The 25,660-nt window shown below is 36.7% G+C and overlaps 1 protein-coding gene across 20 annotated transcripts in view; it reads right to left on the minus strand.

The window, feature by feature from the left end:
* ankhd1 (ankyrin repeat and KH domain containing 1) overlaps positions 1-25,660 on the minus strand; it is a 159,403-nt gene that overhangs the window by 53,922 nt on the left and 79,821 nt on the right. For 12 of the 20 annotated variants that reach the window (XM_043703617.1, XM_043703619.1, XM_043703618.1 and 9 more), the window contains 11 exons: positions 25,210-25,357; positions 21,233-21,380; positions 20,902-21,135; positions 18,480-18,574; positions 17,748-17,985; positions 16,617-16,808; positions 15,451-15,560; positions 15,041-15,128; positions 10,921-11,069; positions 10,647-10,790; positions 6,620-6,722 (listed from right to left, as the gene is read on the minus strand). In XM_043703617.1, the coding sequence (XP_043559552.1) occupies positions 6,620-6,722; positions 10,647-10,790; positions 10,921-11,069; positions 15,041-15,128; positions 15,451-15,560; positions 16,617-16,808; positions 17,748-17,985; positions 18,480-18,574; positions 20,902-21,135; positions 21,233-21,380; positions 25,210-25,357 (1,649 nt within the window). The remainder of the gene's footprint in view (positions 1-6,619; positions 6,723-10,646; positions 10,791-10,920; positions 11,070-15,040; positions 15,129-15,450; positions 15,561-16,616; positions 16,809-17,747; positions 17,986-18,479; positions 18,575-20,901; positions 21,136-21,232; positions 21,381-25,209; positions 25,358-25,660) is intronic. The other 8 variants (XM_043703634.1, XM_043703628.1, XM_043703627.1 and 5 more) reach the window with 1 other exon arrangement.

Consider the following 25,660-nt stretch of genomic DNA (forward strand, 5'->3'; position numbering starts at 1 on the left):
TATCAATTCTCCATATGTTGATGCCACATGGAAAGAGAAGATAGTGATGTACAAATATGTAAATATTTGTGTCACTGAATTAAATCACATTATACTATTTCAAGACAAGTAAATTTCCTTTGGGATGTTCCATAGTTTCATGCAATCATCTCTGTGCTAATATCAAACAAAGTAGTGTGTCAAGCATAACCTCTATTGTTTTTTGTAAAAAAAAAAAGTGGGTGATCTTAGCTGGAGGAGCAGGAACATTATCCACTATCTCAGGACTTGGGCTGGGGAAGGGGGTGGGGTGGAGTGGGGGGGGGGAAATACAGATGTAGTAGCTGTCCTCATCAGTGACCCTGGTTATCAAGTAAACATTAGACTTGGATAGGATGAAGCTCATCTTTGATCACAAGGGAAAAGAGCACATTGATATTCCTACCTTCATCTTTATCCTAACTCACATCTGATTTTGTGCCTACATTAGTTTCCAACCCAAGATTCTTCCATGGCCTCACTAATTTTTTTCTCAGCAACCTATTCAGGCCAACAATCTTCTAATTCCAGCCTCTTGGATTGTCTTGATTTTAGTTACTCCACTATTGGCAACCATTCCTTCAGATCTCTTCACTCTCAGCTCAAATTCCTTCCCCATCTCTGCCTCTCCAATCTTTAAGGCATTTGTTAAAACATTGCTTTAAAGCTTTAGATCAACTGTCCTAATATTTTCTTTTGTGGCTGTCAAATTTTTGTTTCACAATGCTCCTGTGAAGCAGCTTGGGAAATTTAACTACACTAAGGTACAACTGAAATGCAAGATGTCTTTTATGCTCACAAAAATTGTTACTTGGGAAAAAAAACAGCACAGTAAACCTGAACCCATGAAACTACCATCCAAAAAGTATCATCCTCTTCCATAAAAAGCACAAAATTGATTAAATATGGTAGAAACAATTTTCAGATGAGAAACTTTAGTCAATAATGAAGGCTAAAAATATATTCAGCTTTTATCTCTGGAAAGTATCCATGCATATACTGTATAATTTTTTTTTTAAAAAGTGAAATAAGCCTGGCAAATGAGTCCACTAGTACTATGCAGGTATACCTTACATGACAGCAATCTCAAAAAAGCCAAATAGTACAGAAGGCAACTGAGAAAAAAAAATTATTGAAGCTTCAGTTTTCTGCTTGCATTAAATTTAAAATTAATACAAATGTAGGCATGTTAGAAATTTAAAACAATCCATTAACTTATTGAACTAGGATGTTCAAGCAGAAAGGAACCCTCAAACTTTTAAACCCAATTAGGAATTATTCTATGAAGTTTCATTTTTTGTTAATACAAAAAAAAGAGAACTGACAAAACTCAGTTGCCTGAAAAACAAAAGCTGTTTTAAAATATTTGCTTAGAGACAAAGACACTAACTGTCTGTTTATACGGGTTTAAGACTTAATGCCATCATCGGATGGCCTGACCCAAAGTGAACAAATTTCTAACTTTTTATTTTTAATCAAACATGGAAATGTTCCGGCTGATAAAAACATCAGTGTAAACTTTTAAGACAGACACAAAGGTCATGTAAAAGCATTTGACAGATCTTTTGTTTGAGTGTGCAAACAATAATGCATCATTTGCCACTACATTACATAAAAATGAGATGACATTTTTATGCAATATTCACACAAAAAGATTGGCACAGTTTCATGCAGACGACACCCCTCAAATTTGACACAGAATGAATCAAAACTTCAAGATGAGCAGATTTCAATCATGTAGCAAAGCTGGTTTCCACATTTAAACTATGTTAATGTTCCAGGAATTCTACATTTTACAATGAAAATTGGATTTTTGAAACAATTTTTTGTAACTACAATACTCAACATATTAAACGATCCATAAGTTGTCCACTGTAATGACTTAATATTTTCACTAACAGTTGTACCAATACAAATTCCCAATCAACATTTTCCCCCAGTATTAACTAGTTTTACATAAATGCAGTTAAAGAACGGGACATGGCTATAGAAATAATATTTGAGAAGTGTTAATTAATTGGTTTGAAAGCTAAAACATTGCTTGGAGTGTCAATCATACAATGTTTACTGTAAAGGAAGTAATAGTACAAGATGTAAAAAAAAAGTCTTATAAACACAAAATGACATTAAAAAGTAAGTGGCCAACTAACTCATTATGTCAACACTATTATATGAAAATTTAACATTAAATGCGAGCGAGATGGTTAACAATTAATTTAAAACAAGAAAGGAGCAGTTTTCTTTGGTCATCTTTTACTGAAAATGTTTAAAATTTAAATACCTCATCTAATCCAATCACCAGCTTATTATACATCAAATTCAAACACAATTAAACTTCTTTGTAACTAAATTAGTGGTGTTACAATGCCAAATGAGTGATCAGTATATTAGGTTGCTAAACATATAATGCTGAATTTATTATAGTAAATTTCATGTATTTTATAGCTAAAATTTAAACCTCTGTCACTTAATTTATCAAACAGGAAACAGTTTGGTTTATTTTTTTAAAAAACAGGAAATTCTTCATTAACAAAGGGAAAATTTGTTAATCATTGCTCATGATTTGAACAGTCAAAACTGCAATGTGAACAGTTACTTGTGAAGAACTGTATTAGATAGATAGCTCCATCAGTTTCAAATCACAGATCACATGAAGGAGACAAACCCTATCTCAACTCGTGTGTTTGTTTTCAACTGGATCACCAAATGGTTTTGTTTGGTATTGCTACACCTGAGGAAATGGGACCACTTAATGTGAGTATTACAAGAGGAAGGTAGCCCAAGAGTTTTAGGGACCCAAGTCTTAAACTGTAATTGATACAACTGGTTTGTAGTTAAAGCGTATCCATTGTGGTTAGATCAGGGGGAGCAATTTTCACATTCCCATAGAAGATCCTAACAAAATATTTAAATTACTATTAAATATACTTTTTAAATAAGCACAGCAGTTAACTGTACTCACATCATTAATGAGTCTAAATCAAAATTAGATGTTTTGCAGCTGTATGGCTCATCCTTCCAACAGATGTTAAAACCACCAATTTGAAAAAGGAATTTCGGTTAATGTAGTCTCCGGGAACATTTGTAAACAAATTATGTACCAATAATAAAAGAAAAAAGCTAGGCTAAATTGAGCTGTGCACTACAGTGGGCCCTTAATGATCACTGCTCAAATTATTTGAAAATGCGTATGCAGCAATGTATTTTGCATTCCAAGAAAAGGCCAATCACTAAGGTCAACGGGCACTGCAACAGTATATCTCTCAGACCATACATCGGCTTACAATTCCAGCTGATGCACTTGTGGAAGTGCTTTACACACTAAGCATCCTCAATTACAGAAGAAAGTGTTTAAATATAGTATGGAGGTATCTAGAACAGTTCCACCAAATGATCTGAGATCACTGTTCAGATCACCAATGAAATTGCTCAAGTGTCTTCAAGCCCTCACATCTCAGGAACTCCTGGTTGGTAAATATCTTCAAATACAAATGAGGATAGGAGAAGGTCACTGCAGAATGTAAAGAGTAGTCCTAGATAGTAAGGCATGTCAATTCAGCAGTAGCTATCATTAAGATGTCTCTAAATACTAATATCCACTTACTATTTTATAAAATAACATTCTCTTTTACTTGAAAAAACTAAGCACATCTTCACCTGGTTTCATACACTAAAACCTATTGAGGAATGCTACATCGCTGCATTTGACAGCTTATCATACAATTTTATTAAGACTGAGTTAACCACAAAAAATGTCCTTTTTAATCACTGGATACCTTGACAGACACACTCATCACCAGGATTATGGCTCTAAATCTTACTCTTATGAAATCTACACAGGTAACATAGCTGATCACATCCCTGCAAGGAATAACCACAATTATCTAACAGTCCTGTGGGAGAAGTTTAGGATAAGCCAAGAGACCCTCTCCTCCTTTTGTCTAACCTAACCACTGAAGTTCAGCTGTATACTCTGCTAGTGCCATGTGACCGTTCTAGTTATATTCCAGAACATTATGTTTCTCTCCGATGTCATGTGAGAAACACTAAAATTAGGGCAACATTTGCAATGTGTTACATCATACAGAATGCCTGCCTTCCCACAATTCTTCCCTCCATTTCCTGCCCACTTCGAGGTGTCTCAGAAATCAAGACACAGGTTTTGGCATAAAACTGAGTCTTGGAAGGTTGATTCTTTTCCATTTTTCCCTGATCATATTGGAGACAAAGATCTTACTTATATTCCATAAAGCCTTCCAAAGGAGGATTGTCTTAATCACTAGCTGACAGGCACAGATTTAAGGACAGCCTACACAACTGCCAATATCAGAAGCAGCATGAAGAACAGTAAAACTGATATGTGCTACTGCTGCTTTTCAGATTGTGAAAAAACCACCATGCCTCAGACTGAGGTGTGGAGCTTCAGTGAAAACTGCTCGTTTCTCTGTAATATAAACCATACTGGGTATAAATCTTAGACGCAAGTGAAGTCTTATACTCTACTTTAGTGCAACACTATCAACTATCCTCAACAGGACCTTAAAAATGTACATCTTCAAATGTGATGAAATGTTCCAAAGCGCTTCACAGGTGATCATATAAAAATGAATGCCAAACCAAGATGATGAGGCAATTAAAATTTTCTTCAACACACGGATCAAGTTATTGATAATGGGGAGGTTTCAGTTTCCACCTCAGCTGCAGCCACTGGGTTTCAGCATGTTGAAGGAACTATATAGGACAGCAGCAATATACATAGCATTTTGATACTGTAGACATCTAAACTGAATATGATAAATCAGACTTTCATCAGTTGCTCAATCTAGGCCTCAGTCAGAGACCCTATCTGCCCCCCCCCCCCAAAATGCTGAAAGTAGCCATAGCCTCCTTCCTTACAACTATGTGTCCTTTGTTTCACAAATCAACCCCAAACATCATTTCTAGATCTCTCAAGTAGATTAGAGGAAAGGTTTTAGTAATCTCAGGACCTAAACACATGAAGGAAAACTTCCTGTTCATACCTCATAGAATCCATTTTTCCTTACTAACAACAGGAGTTTGAGGCCAAAACAAAATCCAATACTCAACACAATCCAGACGAAGATGGTATCTCGTGCTCTGTATGCAGGTCAAAAAGTAAATAGGACAGTCACCTCAAAAGTCCTAACACTGCTCTATGACATCTAATGAAATTGTCTTCTGGTTAAGCCATGGTTTGACATAAGCAGCATTTTTTCTGGGGGTGGGGGGAGGGGAAGGAGGAAGAAGAACAAGGAGGAGAAAACAGATGTCATTGTCATGGGAGATCAACTTCTTAAAAAGCTTTCACAAGTGCCTGCAACACCCTCAGGTATCCCATTAATTTAAATGACATTGACAGCGAGACTGCATGTGATGGACAGTAGAATCATAGAATTTCTATGGAAACAGGCCATTCGGCCCAATAAGTCCACACCACCGCTCCAAAGAGCATCCCACCCAAACTCATCCCCCTTTCTCTATTCCTGTAACCCTAATATACACATTTCTGGATACTATGGGCAATTTAGCATGGCTAATCCACCTGACCTGCACATCGTTGGACTATGGGAGGAAACTAGAGCATCCAGAGGAAACCCACGCAGACACCAGGAGAATGTGCGAACGCCACAAAGAACCGCTCAAAGCTGGAAGTGAATAGGGGTTCCTGGAGCTTTGAGGCAGCAGTGCTAACCACTGAGCCACCATGCTGCCTTAAGATATCTCCTAATTGGATGAAGTTTAGTGAGTCTCTTAAGTACCTTCATTAGGAATCTTGAATAAACTTAAAAAGACATAGGGACGTACTCCCATCGTTTCCTGCTTCATCATGGAAACTGAACAAGGTTCTAGGTCAGAATTCTTCTGACAATCTATTAATACAATATAGGTGCACTCAGTTTTGGAATACTAATTGCATAGGAAGTAAACTACACTAAATATTTCTCATAAGCCAATACTTTGATTATTCCATGGACTTCCCAAGAACATTATGTAATGACCCAAAGAGCCTCATTACAGTGACATAAGCAACGTTAAGCTTGAGTATTTTTTATTTCACTTTGAACTCAAATTATAACTACTACTTAACTATTAAGGGCATGTTATTCTCAAAATAGTCAATTTCCTATCCCCTCAACACAAAAGCAAAACAAGCTGACATTCCTCACATTAAACTCCACTACCATTAAAACTTTTGCCCCTATATTCTACCTTTTGGAATTAGATATGAAATTGATGATCAGTTAAAAATCCAGGAAACTATTATCACAAGTAAGTAATTTTATTTTCAAGGGACACAAATAATATCTGAACTGTTAGTTACACATAGGGGTTTTAAACAAATCATGCAAAGAAAATTGAAACTGAAAACTAAACTTGCCTCCTGAAACCATGTGCTTAAATTACAAAAGTAAATAGACTTGTTACAGGTATCATTTTTACTTCCTACATGTTCCTTCAGTGTGGTTTCTTTGAGGGTCAGGTTGTCTAAGAGACAGAAGTTGGCAGGAAACTATATACTTAATCCACTGCACATCAACTTCCTCCTTTAATCAATAAAAAACAAATAAAAGAATCTCACCTTTATTAATGACAGAAAGCGTAGCTCCAACATTGGCTGGAGACTGGTCAGGCTCCTGGGGTGGAACTACCATGGCAAGTGCTTGTACTGGTACTCTGGGAACCTAAGAAAAACAATTCATTGAAGACCAAGAACACAGTAGTCAAAGTCTCACACTCATGCCCGTAAATGACACCTAGTTTCAGTTATAACTTTTATTCATATTGAAATACTAAATTTTTAATAAAACACACAGGCATAAAAACAAAGAATTTCCCCTACAAAACAGTTGTATGTGCTAGTCCCATTCCTGTGCACTCCATAGCCCTGGAAATTTTTACCCATCAAGTACTTCTCTATTTCACTTTCAAATTAACAGCGAGTTTTCTTTCGCCACCTTTCAAGTACTGCATTCAAATAATAAAATTAATCTCTTCGGATTCTTGTTAATTACCTTAAATCTGCAATCTTTGGTTAATGACCCACCTGTCACCTAATGCTTTTGAACTTTTCGATCAAAACTTGGCTAACCTTCCCTGTTCCAAGGGAATAATCCCTCCTCTTCATTTCTCAATGTAATGGAACCAATCTAATAAATGCCCTCTGACTTTCTCAATTGACATCAATCCTAACATTTAGTGCTGAGAATTGAGTAGCGTACTTCAGCCAGAGATTTGGGACAAAAAATTATATTTTACCCTTTGGCTTTCATATCCTATGTCACAATTTTTAAAACCAAACAGACTTCCCAAGTATTTAAACTATCTTCTCAGCTTGTCCTGCACTTAACATACTTGTATGCATGCGCTCCTGAGATTTGTTTCTTTTAAACTGTACCATTTAGCTTATATTGCTTTATTTTTCCCTAATAAATTACATCAATTGTCATCTACAACATTGCCCCGAATCGGTTATTGTCCACTGTGCCATTACTTCCGAACTCCATGTGAGCTGCAAATATTGAAATTTTCCTCTGCATAGTCAACTTTATTAATTTACGTCTAAAAGAGTAGTGGTCTTAACACTGACCCATGAGGAAACCTTTCTTTTCAGTCTGAAAACAAATACAGACCATAACATTGTGTTTTATGTCCCTTAGTCAATTATGTGCATGCAGAGTCTTTGCCCTCCTAATCCTGCAGGTTTGAATTTTGCCAAGCAGTCCAATGTCAAACTTCATCAATATCCAATGTCTTTTTCAAAGTCCACAGCAGTCATATTACATTCATCAACCTCCTCCATTATTGAACACAATTTAGTATGATTATGGCTTAATTTTGGGCTTTAATTCCACTTTCCAGCACACTGCCCTTGATTCCACTGTACCAAAAGTTGCCTATCCCAAATTTAAGAGTATGCAACGATAAAGGATCTAAATACGTAGGGAGTTAGAAAATTCCAGTGATTCATAAGAAAGGAAGAAATCTTCAGATGATTGGTCATTAAACTTGAGATTATGACCTCATGTTCTTGATTCCTCAACAGAAATAATCTGCTTCTATATCAAGATAATAGTTCATAAACTCCTGTTTCAAAAAGGCTGCCTCTCAAGTCTTCTAAACTTCAGAATATATTTACTCAGCCCATTATAGGACATCACCTCATCCAGTCATCAGTTTAGTGAAACTTTACCACTCTGCCTCCAAAACACGTTTATGGTGATTCCTTAAAAAAATGAAAAATAAAATTGCAACCGTATTTTAGTTCTGCTCTCACCAATATCTTATACAATTGTAACAAAATATCTTTATTTCTGCACTTGCAAACTCAGAGTAATGCCACTATACTTTATAATTGCTTGCTGTAGCTACATATCACTGTGCATTCCTTGTGCACATCCATATAACTCATATACATCCACATTTACAAGGTGCACATCTTTTAAAATCTGCTTTTCTCTTCACGCAACCAAAATAACCTGACACTTGACTATGGTATACTCTACCTGTCAATGCTCCCTTACTTAACCTGTCTACATTTCTTGGTCGCCGGTATTCTCCCCACTGCTTACCTCACGTCAAGATAGAGACAAATGATGTAAAAGATATAGCAGAAGTACGTCACCGAGCAACATTCAGGTCTCAGGATTTTATGGTTATTATCACAGGAGGAATCCAGCTGATGACCATGACTCAGTGGAAGGGCAACTTTGCAATGCACAAGTGTTAGATGTTTCTAACCCATTCAGGAAGACAGCACATGCAAGAGGTAGGCCTTGTCATTTTAAAAACATGGAAAGCAATGGCTAATGTCACAGACAAAAACAGCAGCTGGTTTTTGGCATGAAGCTGCAATGACTTAAGAGTTATCACAAACCATGACCTTTCAGTCCAACATCAAGAGCACTTCCTACTCTTGAAGATATTAAAATATAACAACAGAGTATGTGGACAAAATTCTTGAGTCTGTATCAGTGCAAAGCCCTTAAAGAGTAGGGTGGTTCTCCAATGCCAAGTATATCTCCCTTTATTCCAAAGGAGTTGCTGTACATCTTATTGATGAATGAGGCAGTCACTTGTAACAAAGGCGGCACTACCTGGCTCATCATATCCATGTCAATTCACTATGGAGCTACCCAGTTGATCACATTCCTCTGTTCTAACCCCTTAACACAAAGCTGATTCTCTTCAAGTCCTTTTGAAATGATGAATGGTATCTGTTACCAACAACCTGCGGGTAGAGAACTGGTTAATTACTACTTAGTGCTCAAGAAAGTTTATGCCCCTTGCATACCTTGCCCAAAAACTATGAATTTGCATTCTGATGGTTGAATGATTAAGTTAATTTAAAAGTTATTCCCAAAACAATTTTATTCACCTCTACAAATTTCCCCTCAACTTCATTTGCTTTGAGAACAATCCAAGATTATTGTTCACTTCCTCTGTTGAACGTGAATTAAGATTGGCCATTTTCTGTGGTCATTCCATTAAAAGGCTTCATCATGCTCTATAACAGTTCCACAAGAAACTTTATTGCAATTACCGCATACAGTTTAATATAACCTTCTGAATGAAGTCACTATTTAAAGTTTTAAAGATGTACAGTCTGCATTAGTGTTCAATGGACATCAATGCAGTTCAACAACACATGTTTAATCGAGCAATAATCATTGAGTTTAGCACTACAACTTTTCTTTCGTGTCACTGTTGCAGGTCTGTTTGTCCATCTCTTTATCAAAGTTTTAAGGCACAACAATAAGTTTCACTAGTGAAGAAGTTGATTTAGCAATGTACAGATGGACTTTAACTGTTTATATTGATCCATAATGCGGTATTTATGGAGAAATGCCTAGAACATATTTATGTGCTTAGTTGAAAGTTTCTTTGTCTCTTTACTAGACTGAATCCAGTTTGTTTCCGTTATTCATCATTTAAGTTATATTTTCACTTCAATTCATAAAATCTTAGAATGGTATGGCACACAGGTGGTGGTCACAGTGTCAAACACATTTGTGCTAACTCTTTTAAAAAGCTGCCTACTTAGTTCCAACATTCTGCTCTCCTTGTTTCTTTTCTTGCCTTCAAGTATTTATCCAATTCTCTTAACTATTTTGAATAAATTTGCTTCCACTACTCTTTCATAACTCATGGCACAAAAATTTGTGTCACATCACATCTGCTTTATTTGCCAGTTTAAATCTGTACACTGTGGCTACTAATACTTCTGCACTGCAAATAGGTTTCTTCTTATGCAACACTGTTTGAATTCCATCTTCATCTGTCCTGGTCCAAGAAGAACAATTCCGAATTTCCCAGATTTTGTATGTAATTAAAATCTCTCACCCCCAGTAATGTTCTAACGGCATGCTTGATTACGAGGGTATTTGATTTACTCCATTTACAATACTAAGTTAACACAGATGATAGTTAGAATGAACTGCAAACTTGCCTGTAGAAATATAACCAACTATTCAACTAAAATTTCTAGCCTCCCAAGTCTGCATGTGTGCTTGAAAAACAGATGACAGGCTTTCACATTGATCTGAATTAAAGTTGATGTCGAAAATTTTGGTGAGGTGCTGCAAATCAGAAATAACAGAAAAACTCACCTGAGATTGGTCATGTGAAGGTGGTGTGAGCTGAGCCACATCTGGTCCTGGAACAGGCAGGATATTGTTTGGGTAGTCTAACAAGTACGAAACCACATTTGTATGGCCTCCTTTAGCAGCTTCTATGAGCATGGTGGAACCATCCTAAGAAACACAAAATTAAGTTAGCTATCCTTTCTCAGAAAAGGAATTTTCTAGAATGATATTTGCTTTATCCAAGTTTTATATCGTTTACAATCTTACAAAAATGACTTGTGCAGCAACTTTTCAATACCTTTAATCGATGTGTTGGATCTGCTCCATGTGCCAAAAGGAGTTCAACAACTGCGAGGTGTCCTCCTGCACATGCTAACGAGACCACTGTGTGGTCATTGTTAGCTGTAGCTCTGTTGACATTCGCTCCTGAAAAGACAAAGTTAAAGCCTAGTTGGTGTGAAACAACTGGGTCTTGACTGTATTGCAAACTACATATTTTGCATTAGTTTTAGTATTACCATGAACACCCTTCAGTTAGGGTACAATAACTTCTAATATTTCAGATATTCAATTAAAAACTTATATTCTGATGCTACAGGAAGGATGAAGAAAGGGAAAACCACATCTACAGATCCTCCTTTTGGCTACATACCTCTAGTAGATCCACTAAACTCAAAGTGAATAATGCAATGTGTCATCATTGCTTCAAAAGACTGAAGAGACTATGCAAAAATCTAGCAGATTACAATTAGAAAATCATATTACGAGCAAGAGTCAAGAGGATTTTTTTGAAGGGTAAATCATAATTAATTAATGCGTTTTTGAGGATGAAACAATCAAAGTGAGTAAAGGAGAACCAGATATAGTGTGCTTGCATTGCAAAAGGTATTTGTTGAAATGGTATAATACATTACTACACAAGATAGCAGCTCAATAGTGTTTGGAGGTGATACATGAGCACGGATAGAGGTTTGGTTTACTGACAGGAAACAAAGGATCAGGATTCAATTTGGCAAACTCAATTAATGCCATGCAACAGGAATCATTGCTGAGGTCTCTATTTATAATTGACATTTACAACTTAGATGAAGGCGCTGTAGCCAAATTTGCTAATATAAAAGATAGCAGGAAACCAATTGAAAGGCGGATACAAAAAGTCAAACCTGGGAGGTGGCAGTGATAGTGGTGTATAGTGGTAATGTCACTTGACTAGTAATCCAGAAGCCTGGGCTTCAAATCTCAACATGACAAACAGTGAAATATGAACTCAAATGGAATTAAAAGTTAACCTAATATTGACCATGTTATCATCGACAGTGGTTAATCCTAAAAACCTACCTGGTTCACCAATATCCTCTAGGAAAGCAAATCTGGCATTCTGACCTGGTCTAGCCATTGGAGACACTCCAGGCTCTCTAATGTGGATAGCTCTTAGCTATCCTCAGAAATTGCTCATTATAACATGTTTGTCTCCAATTTTTACAAATTCTAACGAAAGGAATGAAATCACAGATCACCTTAAGTCAACCTAAGCAAGAGAAACAACAGCAGCAAACAATCCTGTTGACCCTGCAAAGATTTCCTTTCCAACAAATGGAAACTTGTGCCAAAATCAGGAGTGTTTGGCCACATACTAGTCAAGAAACAATCTCATGGAATCAAAGCTTACAGACAATGCCCGAGACATCATCTTCCCTGGGTATGTCCAAGCAGTAGGACATATGTACCGGAGGTGGCAGCAGAGAGAGATACATTTGGGAAACTTTCCCTGTTGAGTCCTCAAATCTGAACCCCATGGAATCTTTCCCACTCCAGTGCAGATGCATTGGTCCAGGACAGCATCAGTACAGTAGGTATAATCACTTCAGTTCTGCCAGAGACAAAAGCCCCATCTTCACTTTGAGGATACCATCCATAATCTCCATGTTGTGTGCCACTACAACTATGACAAATGGAACACACTGAACAGATACAGCAACTAAAAGCTGAGCATCTGAAGCACTGTGGGTGGTCAGTATAACTGTATTCAACACTTGATGGCTCAGTAAATTTGTCACTCTACTCCCAGCAAAGCCAGGGGATCAACTCTCATGCCATGAAGTGTGCAAAGTACATGCAGGAGCAGCAACAGGTATACCTAAAATTGAGGTGTCAACCTGTACTACCTGCACACCGAACAATGGAAATAGCTTCCAACAGATAGGGCTAAGTAATTGTACAACCAATCTGAAAACACCCAGCCAAGATTGGTAGTGGTCAATTAAACAGTAAGTGAAAGCCCCACAAATATTCCCATCCTCAATAACTGGGGAAGAGATTCAATTATTTGCATCCATCTTCAGCCAGAAGTCCGAATGTATGGTCTATCTTGGCCTTCTTCTGAGGTCTCAAGCATCACAAATACCAGTCTTCAGTCTTTTCAATTCATACAGTCAATGTCGCACAGCACAGAAGAGGCCTTTCTGCCCACAAGATGTCAAGAAAAAGCTGAAGACACTGTATACTACAAACGCTGTAGGCCCTGACAAGATTCTAGACACAGTACTGAAGATCTGCTCAAAAACTTGCCATTCCATGAGCCAAGCTGCTCTGACTTAATTTGGAAAACTGCCCAGTAATATACAGCCCGCAAAAAGCCATATGAATCCACACTGGCCAATTATCACAGAGGGAAGAAAGGGGCTGTCAATGGCACTATCAAGCATGCAAATATAAAGAAATAACTGACTCAATGTCACTCAGTTTGGGTTTAACCGGACTTATCAGTTGCTTGTCATCATAGCCTTGGCCCAAACCTGAACAAAAGAGCTGAACTCCAGAGGTGAGTGTAACTACGTCAACATCATGCTGCATTTAACAAGAGTACAGCATAAAGCAACCCTAGGAAAACTGGAGCTAATGGGAATCAGGAAAGAAATCTCCACTGGCTGGAGTCATACCTAGCAGAAAGGAAGATCTTTGATGGAGGTCAATCATCTCAGTCACAGATCTATATAACAGGAGCTTCTCAGGGTAATGTTTGAAGCATTTCTTCAAAGACCTTCCCTCCACCATAAGATTAGAATTCAGGATATTCAATGATTGCATAACGCTCAAAGGCATTCATAACTACTTAACTACTGAAACAGCTCATGGCCATATTTATCAGATCCTGAACAACATCGACGTTTGGACTAAGTAGCAAGTAATGCTCATGCCACACAAGTGCTGACAATTGCCATTTCTAAACAAGAGAAACCATCTCCACTTGCCAACCAATGACATTTCGATCAACATCTTGGTCACCCTGCAGCAGTGACCAAATCTCCTCCTGTCTTCCCAATGCCTGTGAATGATCAATAAGGCACAATTTAGCAGTGTGGTGAAAAATCTTCTTGCTTTGTTTGGATAAATGCAGTTCTAATTTCACTCAAGTAGTTTGACATCATATAGAACAATTGGCTGGCACTCGATCCATCAGCTTCAACATTTAATTCTTTCACCATCAATGCTCAATGATAGCAATGTATGCTATCTACAAGATGCACTACAGTAACTCATCAGGCTTCTTGAACTGCATTTTCCAATGACCTCTCCAGCTTAGAAAGACTAAGCCAGCTGATGCATGACCACATCACTACATGCAGGTTCCTCAAGTCACAAACCATCTGGACTTGGAAATGTATTCACATCTCTTCACTGTTGCCAGCGCTGTGGTGTCCCTACATTATGAAGGTTGCGGTGATTCAAGTAGCCCGTCACCACCTTCTACACATTAGAGGTAGTCAATAAATTCTTGCCTAGCAAGTGATACCCATATTCTCTAAAATTTAATAAAAAGACATATTAAGAGGGCGAGCAAAAATTTCAGAGTGCATATGGTGGGAAAATGAGAACTTGTCCACTTTGGCAGGATCAACAGATAAACAACTTATTTACATTGAGAGACTACAGAATGCAGTAGCACAGGGTGGCCTTGCATATGAATCACCACAAGATTGTGTGCTGGTATAGCAATTATGAATACAAGTGAATGCTAGCTTTTATTGCAATGGCTTGGTAGGATAGGTTGAGCAGATCGATGCTATACTAATTGGAGCTTTAGAAAAGCAAGATATGAACTTGCTGAAACAGAAGGTTTGAAGGGTGCTTGACAGTTGCAGATTCCAAATGACTAGAAACATTGAAGGCATAATGTGTTCAGAAATAAGAGGTCTCCCGTTTAAGATGGAGTGGCAAAATTTTGTTCCTTGGAAGGTCATTCGTCTTTGGACTTCTCTTCTCAGGCTTTGCCCAATAAATCAACCCAATGATCAATTTGTGGAGTGCAACATACACAATGTGCATATCATGGATTAACAATTATAATCTCAGGTTTATACAGCTGTGAGCAGTGCAACATTTTAAAACATTTTACAGGACGAAAAATGAAGGCTCACCTTTGCTAATAAGGAACTGTACTGTACACAAATGGCCAGCTCTTGCAGCTTTCATCAAGGGTGTCCTCCCACCTTCAGATTCATGTTCCTTAAAAAAGGAAGAAAACTTTTGCAACCTCATAAAAGTGGTTTTGGGTTCTAATGAAAGGATTCAAAAACTAGAATTCTAATCAGTTTGTACACAGTGAAGTTCAAAATCTTATTTAAAAATTACTAGCATGCTTCAATATAAAACCTAATAAATTTATTACATAACTAGGCAGAAAAATTATTATTTGAAATAAGTTAAAATCACAGTATTGAATACTTGCTCGTAAAGGTTTAAATATATATCGATTGTGGTTATGGAAACCACCATATTTGCACGTGTTAATTGGTGCAATATACTGCCACAAAATAGTGATTCTTACCAAATCAGCTCCTGCTTGTAAAAGAACATCAGCGACATCAGTGTGTCCATTTTCACAGGCATATGTTAAAGCTGTATCCCCTGTAGCTGTAGTGGCATGTACGTTTGCTCCTAACAGAAACAAGAACTCAACATTTCAAATACAACACGCACATGAAAGTGAACACATTTTATACGTAAAAAGACATCTATGGCTTATCATTCCATTAAGATAACATTTTAATGAAAAATTAAGTGTATAAAACTTATTAAAGTAGGGAAGTAAAACATTTATAAATGCTGGGTGCAATTTCTATCTCAAATGAAAGACTTGGATCACTTAGTATCAAATAGACCTTCATGGATCATTCTGAGCGCTCCACTTGAAATTGATGACTCTTCATCATTACCAATAGAATTTTTAAGAGTTGGTTACCACCAACATTAAAATGAATTCTTTCAACATGTTAAATGCGCTTACCTTTTAGTGACTGAGGTAACTGAGCTTCCAAAGAAATGAAAACAATTTATTGCAAGGAATTCTTGTTATCTGTGAACCCACACTTGCAATTACCAAAATTAGTGCCCAAATTAAAGTCTGTTTGGATTTAACATTATATTCATCTCACCTGAACTGAAGTTAAAATCTGCTTTTTTGTTTAAAATCAAAGGAAAACTAATTCAAAACACTTTTTTTAAAAAAGTTAAAATAAGCACCAAAAAAAAAAGAAAAGATAGAGCAGGAAAAATTACAAAGCCCAATTGTATTTTTTCTGCATTATTGGTGATCAGGTTAAGAAAAAAAAATGTGCTTAACAAAGCACTGCATTTTTTGTGCTCTGCTTGCAGCATGGGTGGAGACTGAAGGTACTAGACTTATATCGCTTATATTACAATTACTTATATTGCAAGATTAAAGTATGTTAAAGGAGATGAATATTATAGTTTTGAAACTTAAATTTGATTTAACAACTGGCATTACTCCACAAAACAACATTTTGCCACTTACTATGTACAGTTAGACATGGAGAATTAGAGATACACACAACACTGCGAAAGGATATTAAAAGTTGCATACTGCATTGACTTATGACAGTATTTTGATTAACTTCTAAACTGCCATGCATTTCTTTGATTGCAAAGTAAAACAGCAAAACCTCATTTAGGATATCAGAATTAGGAACACACCTGCTGCAAGTAAATATTTGACCAATTCAAGATGACCTTCTTGAGCAGCCTCCATCAGTGGTGTTGAGCAACCCAATTCAATATCAGCTCCTGCCTTTATTAAAAAGTCTGCAACTTCCAAGAAGCCTCCACAGCAAGCTAGAGTCAGAGCTGTCTCTTGGGTTTCCTCGGTTTGTGCATTTATATTGGCTCCTAAAAAGTCCAAGCAGCAATTTATAATTAAAGAAGAGTTTGTTAAACCAAGCTCCAAGAATTTTAGTTATCACTGGTTTGGCAATAGTGTTGTTCTGCACCTTAATTATGAAGCTCTCAGGTTTTGTTTGAAAGCATTAAGCTACCCAAATACTAAGTAAAAACAATAGGTGAGTTACAATACAAGTCTTTGATTTAGTCCAAGAGGACTTAGTATAATGCTTCGTCATAGGCATTAACTCATTTGAAGTGCAACATAGCTGGTGACCATTTCAGAGAATAACTCAATGGGGGAATAAAAGGGTAAAAACAAAGCATTTCAACATTTCAATGCTGCAGGATTTTGTCTGTCATGCCACACAAAGAGCTAAATCAGATTGTTTTTCTATCCACAACAGTAACTGCACAGTTGAGAAGTGTGTTCACTCAAAATGATTCAACTTATTTTAATAGATATGGGAATAAAGTACAGCATTTAGTGAGATAAAGGTAAGGCAATTCAAATATAAGAATTGTGAATTCTCTGAAGATATGTTTGTTTCATTTGCAACTCTTGATTTTGAGACATAAGAAGATTTGTTTTAAATGGTTTCAACAAGGTCAACTGAAACTGAAGTCATGCAACACAAGCAGACAAAAAAAATCTCACAGTCAACCTCTAGTTGCAACAAAGGTCTCTGGCCAATCTATTCATATATTGGCACAGCAGCCTTTGCCAATTGTAATTTTCTATTTTCTGATATGTATAGGTGGATAATTAAGCCTGTGAAATTAAAAAGGACACCAGAAGTTGAATGTATTTAACTGTAGTACTAAGCCCAAACACGCTAATGAAACAAAGAAATATGCATGCTCAGTAAAAAAAAAAGTCAACAGTTCCAAAGCTAAGTCAATGACTCCTCATCATGTTTAGAATTAAACACACAGGACATTTCATACCCTGGGCAAGCAGCAATGCTACCATTTCCTCATGACCTTCTCGTGAAGCTTCCATTAATGGTGTATATCCTTCATCATTGACTTCTTCTAGGTTTGCACCTCTTTCTATGAGCAAAGCTGCTAACTCCACATGACCACCACAAGCAGCAAGAGTCAATGGAGACTCAAAAGAATCAGCTGGCATGTTTACTTGCGCACCACTATCCAAAAGGAGGCGAGCCACTTCAACATGGCCATCCTATTCAACAAAGTCAATTATCAGCACCTTGATGCATTTAAATAGTCAGGACATTCCTTTCTAATATAAAGCATAGATCAAATTCAAATCCAATTATGAATCTGAACAGTCAAATAAAATAAGCATTTACTTTACATTAAAAGTGTAACATAGTACAATCAACCATATGTGAAAAACAAAGTTCATCTTTAACTTAAAAATCCTCAGGTTTCTATACAAATATTCATGAACATCCACCCCATAACTGAAATAGGTTACCATGCAAGAAACAAAATCTTGAAAATCATAACTTACTCATTCCAATATTTTGGGAAAATCTGTGTATTACCCTCAGGCAATGAGTAGTCACCAATATGCACTATAATTAAGTTTGCTCAATATCAAATTAACACTGTATTTGCTAGACTAAGAAAAATGGAACAAATCAAGATCTTAAAATACTGGGGCAGCACTTTTGCAAGGAACAGGAAATGATGATGCATAATAACACTTACCATACATGCTTCCATTAAAGCAGTATGCATCTCATCTGTTTTGTGCTCCTGATCAGCACCAGCTTCAAGAAGAAACCGTACCATTTCCAAATGTCCTGAGATACAGATCAAGTTAAGATATAAAAACATATTTTGACATGTAACCACCTAAATACATTTAGAACAGTTTTTAATGTATAAAGTTGTATTAAGTTTTCAATTTCAGATGGAAAGAAACCTATGAATTTTCTTTACAAAACTGTGAATGTAAAGTGGTGTTTTATTGAATTCTTAGAAGCTTTCCAACACAGAAATCAGTATTTTATTCAGTTGTTGAATATATTGACAGAGCCGATAGATTTTTGGACTTACAGAAATCAAGAGAAGTGGGGCAGGAAAACTTAGTTCAGACAGTAGAACAAATGTCATCTAAATGAACAGTGGAGAAAGCCAGAGGTGGTATGGTGTACCCTTGTCCCTTTTTGGGTTCTTAAAGCCAAACAAATATAGCGTATTCGCTGTGCATTTGTCAGATTACAGCATTTTAAAGAGAGCGATGTCTTGGAGAAAGTCTAAATTAAATGAGCCTTTTCGCTCTTGTAGAAGCATCTTACCTTAGAATTGTATTTCAATATTCTTCTAGTCTACATATAGATCACCTTTATTTTCTCTTCCCTCCTCTAAAATTAATGAATTCTGAAGACATCAACATAGCTCAAAGAAAATGAAATTACCCTTTGAAAGGCTGACTTTGAAAGCCTTTTTAGTGTAGCATTGGAGCACCTAGTTAATAGGGATGTAACGGTACCACAAGGTTTCAAAGAAACTTTAGTTACTATGGAACTATTTCAAAGCTACTTCTCAATATTCATGTTTTCAAATTTTATTCAGTATATCAGACAAAATTGCTCTGAAATGCTAATCACGTAATAGAGTTCAGATAATCTTTCAACTTCATTATGAAAAAAGATATCTCAATTAAGTCTTCAGGAAAACCAACTACATCATTCATTTCAACATCACAATACTAATTGCTGCTAGCTTGGGTATCTTTTCTAAGTGGCAAAACTTAGATTTAATGCATTAAATTACAAAGTAAATAGACTCCAATATTTACAGCACAAGATGCCCATGCCAGTAGGTAAAAATTGGTCACACTAGTTCAATTTTCCAGCCTTTGGCTCATAGCTCTGGAGGCTATGGCAAAATAAATAAATATATAAATAAATACAGTCAGTCATTCTTCTGTATCCATGAAATTGCTTTTTGCAAACTTGCCTATCTGCACCAAAAAAAAAGTAACCAATTAAATCAACATCCCTGGACAAAAATCACATATCCGCAAAAACTTGCGTGGCCAAGGTATTAGGGTAGACTATGTTGCATTAGTTACAGTCTGCCTCTTAGACTACTGGACTGTATAGGTACTATACATTTTTTTAATGCTAATTTTCATTTTCTTCCATGACAAAACCATATTCTACTTAAGTATTAACAATGTCGGTAACATTTGTTATTTTAACTCAAATATAATAGGCAAAAAGTCATAATCTTGGGGTCTGGGAACCTAACCCTATTTTTATCATAAGATATTAAGATTCACACTCTCAAATTCATCGTTCACTAAGTTTTCTTTTGGAACAGAACTCTCACAGATAGAGGAACATCTGCACTGCTTAAACATTATAATTGTTTCTGACTCAAGCATTTTTCCCAACAGACTTCCAGATTCCCACTAGCCTCAGTGAAAAAAAAATTCACTCCAACTCTCTTTCGTTTTAAACCTCTGGTTACTGACACCTCCACTGGGTGACTGTCTGTGTGGAGTTTGCACGTTCTCAGTGTCTGCGTGGGTTTCCTCCGGGTGCTCTGGTTTCCTCCCACAGTCCAAAGATGTGCAGGTCAGGTGAACTGGCCATGCTAAATTGCCCCATAGTGTTAGGTCAATTAGTCAAAGGGAAGTGGGTCTGGGTGGGTTAGTCTTCGGAGAGTCAGTATGGACTGGTTCGGCCGAACGGCCTGTTTCCACACTGTAGGGAATCTAATCTAATCTAAATGGACAAAAGTGCCTTTCTATTTACCCTGTGACCCTCAATTTGATACATCTCTATAAGGTCCCATGTCAGTCTTCATTGTTCCAAGGAAAACAACCCCAGCCAATGTAATCTTTCCTCATCTCAAACTCCATCCCTGGCAGCATGTTAGTGAATCTACTTTGCAACCACTCCAATGTAAGCATGTCCTTCCTGTAATGCAGTGACCAGAAGTACATGCTGTATTCCAAGTGAGGCCCAACCAGCCTTTCATAAAACTTCAGCAGGTCTCAGCTAATAAAGGCAAGTATTCTTTACCTTATTTAACTTCCCTGCTCCCTTCAAGGATCTATCAACATGCAGAATATTTTGTCACGTGATATATTGCTCACAAAACATCAACATCATACCTTTGTAACATGCCAATGTAAGTGCACTTTCCTTGAACTCATTTGAATGAGTATTGATTCCTGCGCCATATTCTAAAAGCACTCGAGCAACTTCCACATGGCCAGCACTTGCTGCTTCCATCAAAGGTGTGTGACCATTTTCATTGTGATCCTCAATATTGGCCCCTGCTTTCAGAAGTACTTTTACAACATCAACAAACCCACCAGCACAGGCATAAGTGAGTGCTGTATTTCCTAAAAGGAAAAGCAAATTTAAGTTTTAAAAGTCTGAAGTGCCATCTCACTTTATGATGGAACTGAAACTAGATAGCTAAATAACTTGATTACTTACCTGTTGAAGACTGAGCATTTACATCAGCATCATGGGCCAGTAGCAATTTGACTATGTCTACATAGCCTCCACTGGCAGCAGCCATCAATGGAGTTATGTCTCCCTTGATACCACGATCTTCAACATTAGCATGCACAGCAAGCAAAACCTAAATAAATAAGTTATTAAATTAACAAGGCTCAAAAGAATAGTTTTATTATTCAAAAGTTTCAATTTAAAACTAAGTGAGGAGCATAGCACTCATGAGTCCTGAGTACACACATCTTTTTTCTTTTAATTCACTCATAGGATATAAGCATTGTTAGCTGGGCAAGCATTTGTTGCCTAGCCTTTGAGTGTGTGATGGTGAGCTGCCTTCACGAACCTCTGCATTCAACATGCGACAATGACCATGTGCCACCTTCAATATTGTTAGAGGGGGAATTCCGGAATTTTTGACCCAGTGAATGACTGGTAATCTATTTCCAAGTCAGGTTGGAAAAGGACTTGCAGGTAGTGGTGATCCCATGTATCTGCTTTCCTTGTTTTTCAAGATGGAATTCGTTGTCAGTTTATAAGGGGCTGCCTTAGTATCTCGGATTTTTTTTGCAGTGCATTTGTAGACTGCTGTTACTGAGAATTGGTGGTTAGAATGACCAAATGCTTGTGGTTATGGTATCAATCATGCGGGCTCCTTTGTGCTGGATAATGCCAAGCTTCTTGAGCAGAGTTGGAGGCAAATGGGGACTATTCCAGCAGATTCCTGACTGCATTTATGTAAAGCACAGTTCAGTTTCTAGACATCTATTTTGTTTCTCATCTTTTTTTCTTTTATTACTTGGCATCCTTCTGCTCGTTCCCTGAAACATCCGCAGACGTATTTCCAGATTCCCATTTGATTTATCTTCTCACTACTGACGGTGCTAGAAATCACGGGTAATTTTTAAAAAATTTGTTCATGGATTTAGGATTCACTGAATCAGAGTTGCTCACTATGGCCATTTCAGAGAGCAGTTAAGAGTCAATTACATTGCTGTAACATGTAGTCATACGTCGGCCAGATCAGGTAAGGCCAACAGACTTCCTCCCTTGGAGGATCAGTCCTTCACTCAGGACAATAGCAGAAGAGTTTGCACAACAATCGGGAGTGATTGCATGGTGACCATTAGGCGAGTTTTTAATTTAGTACAATTTTTAATACAAATTTAATAAACTCCCATGATGGATGAGACTCAAATCCATGTCTCCAGCACATTAGCCAAGAATTCTGAGTTATCCATCCAGTGATATTACTACTATGTCATTACCTCCTCTGAACTGCCAGAATTGGTACTTATCTGATCTTTGACATTTAAAGCCCAGCAAAAATTTTTAGATTTGCAGGAACAGTTTTTCTGAATTCTTCAATAATCTTTGTTTTCAAAATTTTCTAACTTTTTGACAATTGATCCATCCAGCTGACTTTTCAAATGAAGTGAATTATCTTTTGACTTCATCCTCAGTAAATCTAGACACTAAACATAGATTTTTAGTTAAATTAAATTCTGTACTTTATCAGATTTATCCTTTTTCCTTTAAGGTACGATGAAATTTTGTCTAACTGCCTTATATCTTTGACGTTCAAGCCTTTTCTTTAAGTTCACTTAATATGTCTCTCTTTCCGCACTTTTCATTAGCTTCTGTTCTACTAACAAATCTTTTCATTTCTCTCAATCAACCTTTTTCCTTTTCTATCCAAGCTGTGGCACCTCAGTTTCACATTTCCTTTCTAATTCTAAATGCTTAATAATCATTTAAATAACTTCTTCCAAGATTTTGCTTTTACTTCTGGATTCAAGTTATCCACTAATCCTCAGTGTAGCTTTAGTGGAAGGTTTCAAATAGTCCACTGCTGTCTCTTCCATTTCTTGAAAACTGTTAACATTTAAAGCTATCTTCAAAAATAAGTTTCGATGCAACATTGCCATTTTACATCCAGAACCTCCTTATGCCCATTTCTTTACATGAGACAGATCCCTCTTAAATGAAGTAAACTGAAAATGCAGCAAGAGTCCCACTTGTGATGTTCCCAGCTGATGTTACTAATGGATAAGTCAGATCCCAAAATGAAATGCTGCATAGTGGGACATTTTGTTTTTCTCTAATTTACTGTGGCAATCTTTCACTGAAAAATAAGTAAAAAAGGTTGTAGATTTTGTTTTAATAATGAAATAGAAGCTCATTTAACAAAAAGAAAATAGAACAAACAAGTCTGAAAGTTTTCCAAATCCATTGCAGAAACAAAATTTCATTTAATCTCCAATGGCATCACTTCATAGTTCCTTAAATAGCAAAAACACTTTACAATCCTCAACACTTCAAACAAGGAAAATCCACATCCATACATTTGACTTAATTGCTTTTTCTCAGTTCTGCTCCAGTGAGCTGCAAGGCTTTTTTTTCCCTTGACTACCCTTAGAACAGTTTTTAGACTGTCTCTTAATGATCTGCAGACATCTAACGAAACAGTTCTTGTCTGGACATTTCTCAAACTATACTTTTTCACTGAGGTGACTTATTTCCTGCTCTGAATCATCTGCTCATTCTAGGAGAAACCATACTTCCTCTAGCCCCAGTCAAGTTTCCTTACAACTGCCCAAAAGCTTTTGCACTAAATTTTTTGTACATCCTGGACTCTAAATCTAATGGTTTGATGTTTTGTTTCTCAAGTCAAAAATTCTCCTAGTTAACTTTCATTAACTCTCCAAAATGCACATGCTGGTTTAAAGGCAAGGTTTTGCAAAGGTAAGCCAGTTTTAAACCCCTTCACAAAATTAGACCAACAGCCATATGCCAGTGATTTAAAGTCCAAACTCAAAATATTAATACATCTCACATCAGTCATCACTGCAAAACAAATCTTTCACTTGTCTATATCTTGCATCTGTTAAACATGTGATCACAATACCCATTAAAAACTAAAGATTCAATTTTGTAGCAATAGACACTGGTTTCGTTTGGAGAATTTGTTGGAATGAACTGATGGCTGCCATCTCCACAGCTAATTTAAACACAATTAGTAACATGCAGTGTCCACACAATGGCATAATTGGTGTTCATTATTTAAGTTTTCATTGGAATAATTGCTGGCTTATTTTACCAACTCTCAGCAGTTAGCCATTTAACATTTACATTTATTTGTGTACACCCCTGGATTAGTACACATTTGAAATGGCTAAAGATGACCAAACAAGGAACGTCAGGTCAGCTGTTCAACCTTTGGCTCTATGAACATAAATCAACAGAACAATGGGTAGAGGTGTTGTATATACAATTGAGATGGAAGATAGATCTGAAAACACAGCATTGTATGGTGTAATCTGTAATGTAAGCCTGTTTCCACACTGTAATGTAATCTGTAATCTGTAATGTAATCTGTAATGTAATCTGTAATCTGTAAAAGGTGTTGTATATACAATTGAGATGGAAGATAGATCTGAAAACACAGCATTGTATGGAGATATTAATAATGCTGCTCAGTCACCTGAAAGACTATACATTCAACTGCACTGGACACAAATCAGGCACCTCTTATCACTCCCCAAACCAATGAAGTAATAAGCAAAACAGTCCTATACTAATATGTTTAAGCTGTTTATATTTCAGGCTGCCTTAAACTGACTGGACTACTGGAATTTCTTCCAAGTACCAAATTGAATTAGCAATAGCAGCAGGCTTATATTAACCCTAGGCCATGCAAAGTTTGGTATGCAGGACTTCTCAAACAGATTTAGCCCGAGAGAAGACTTCAGCAGCTACACACTGTACACAAACACGACAGACATAAAATTAAATTATCTTAATGTTAAATAATAGCAAGCTGACTTGCAGAAAACCAAGAATCAAAAGAAACTCAAATGAAAATCTTAAAACAGTACAAATGCAGTACTCTTCAGCACACAGTTGTAATTTGTAGTATGTTAGTTTATTGTAAAATAAATGAGTCACTTAATACTTACTTGTGCAAGTTCATAGTAGCCAGCTGAGCATGCCAAGCAAAGGAGACTTTCACCCTCTTCTGTATGCTCGTTTACGCTCCGACCTTCATCCAGCAGTTTTCGGACCGCATTCACATCTCCATCTGAACATGCTTCTGCTAAACTTCGGCTAAACCAAAAAACAATATTATTTACTTTGGCATGTCATCACATTAACAAAATGTTTTCACCACCAAGATTTAATTTTGAACTCTGTTTGTTGGAGAACTTAAACACAAAGGGAAAGTATGGTTTAAAAACTTGAAATGTGATAATTAATCCTAAAAACAATATCAACATTCACTTTTGGTCATGGCTACTGACGCTATGTGTTTTCTACACATTCTGAGCATGTGTTCCACAAACTACTCTTTTTATTACCTATGAGATTACTTAGCTAGCTGGTTTAGCAATTTATTACTAGAGTTAATTT

Source organism: Chiloscyllium plagiosum, chromosome 14, assembly GCF_004010195.1.
Source record: "Chiloscyllium plagiosum isolate BGI_BamShark_2017 chromosome 14, ASM401019v2, whole genome shotgun sequence".
In the NCBI taxonomy this organism is placed as follows: Eukaryota; Metazoa; Chordata; class Chondrichthyes; order Orectolobiformes; family Hemiscylliidae; genus Chiloscyllium; species Chiloscyllium plagiosum.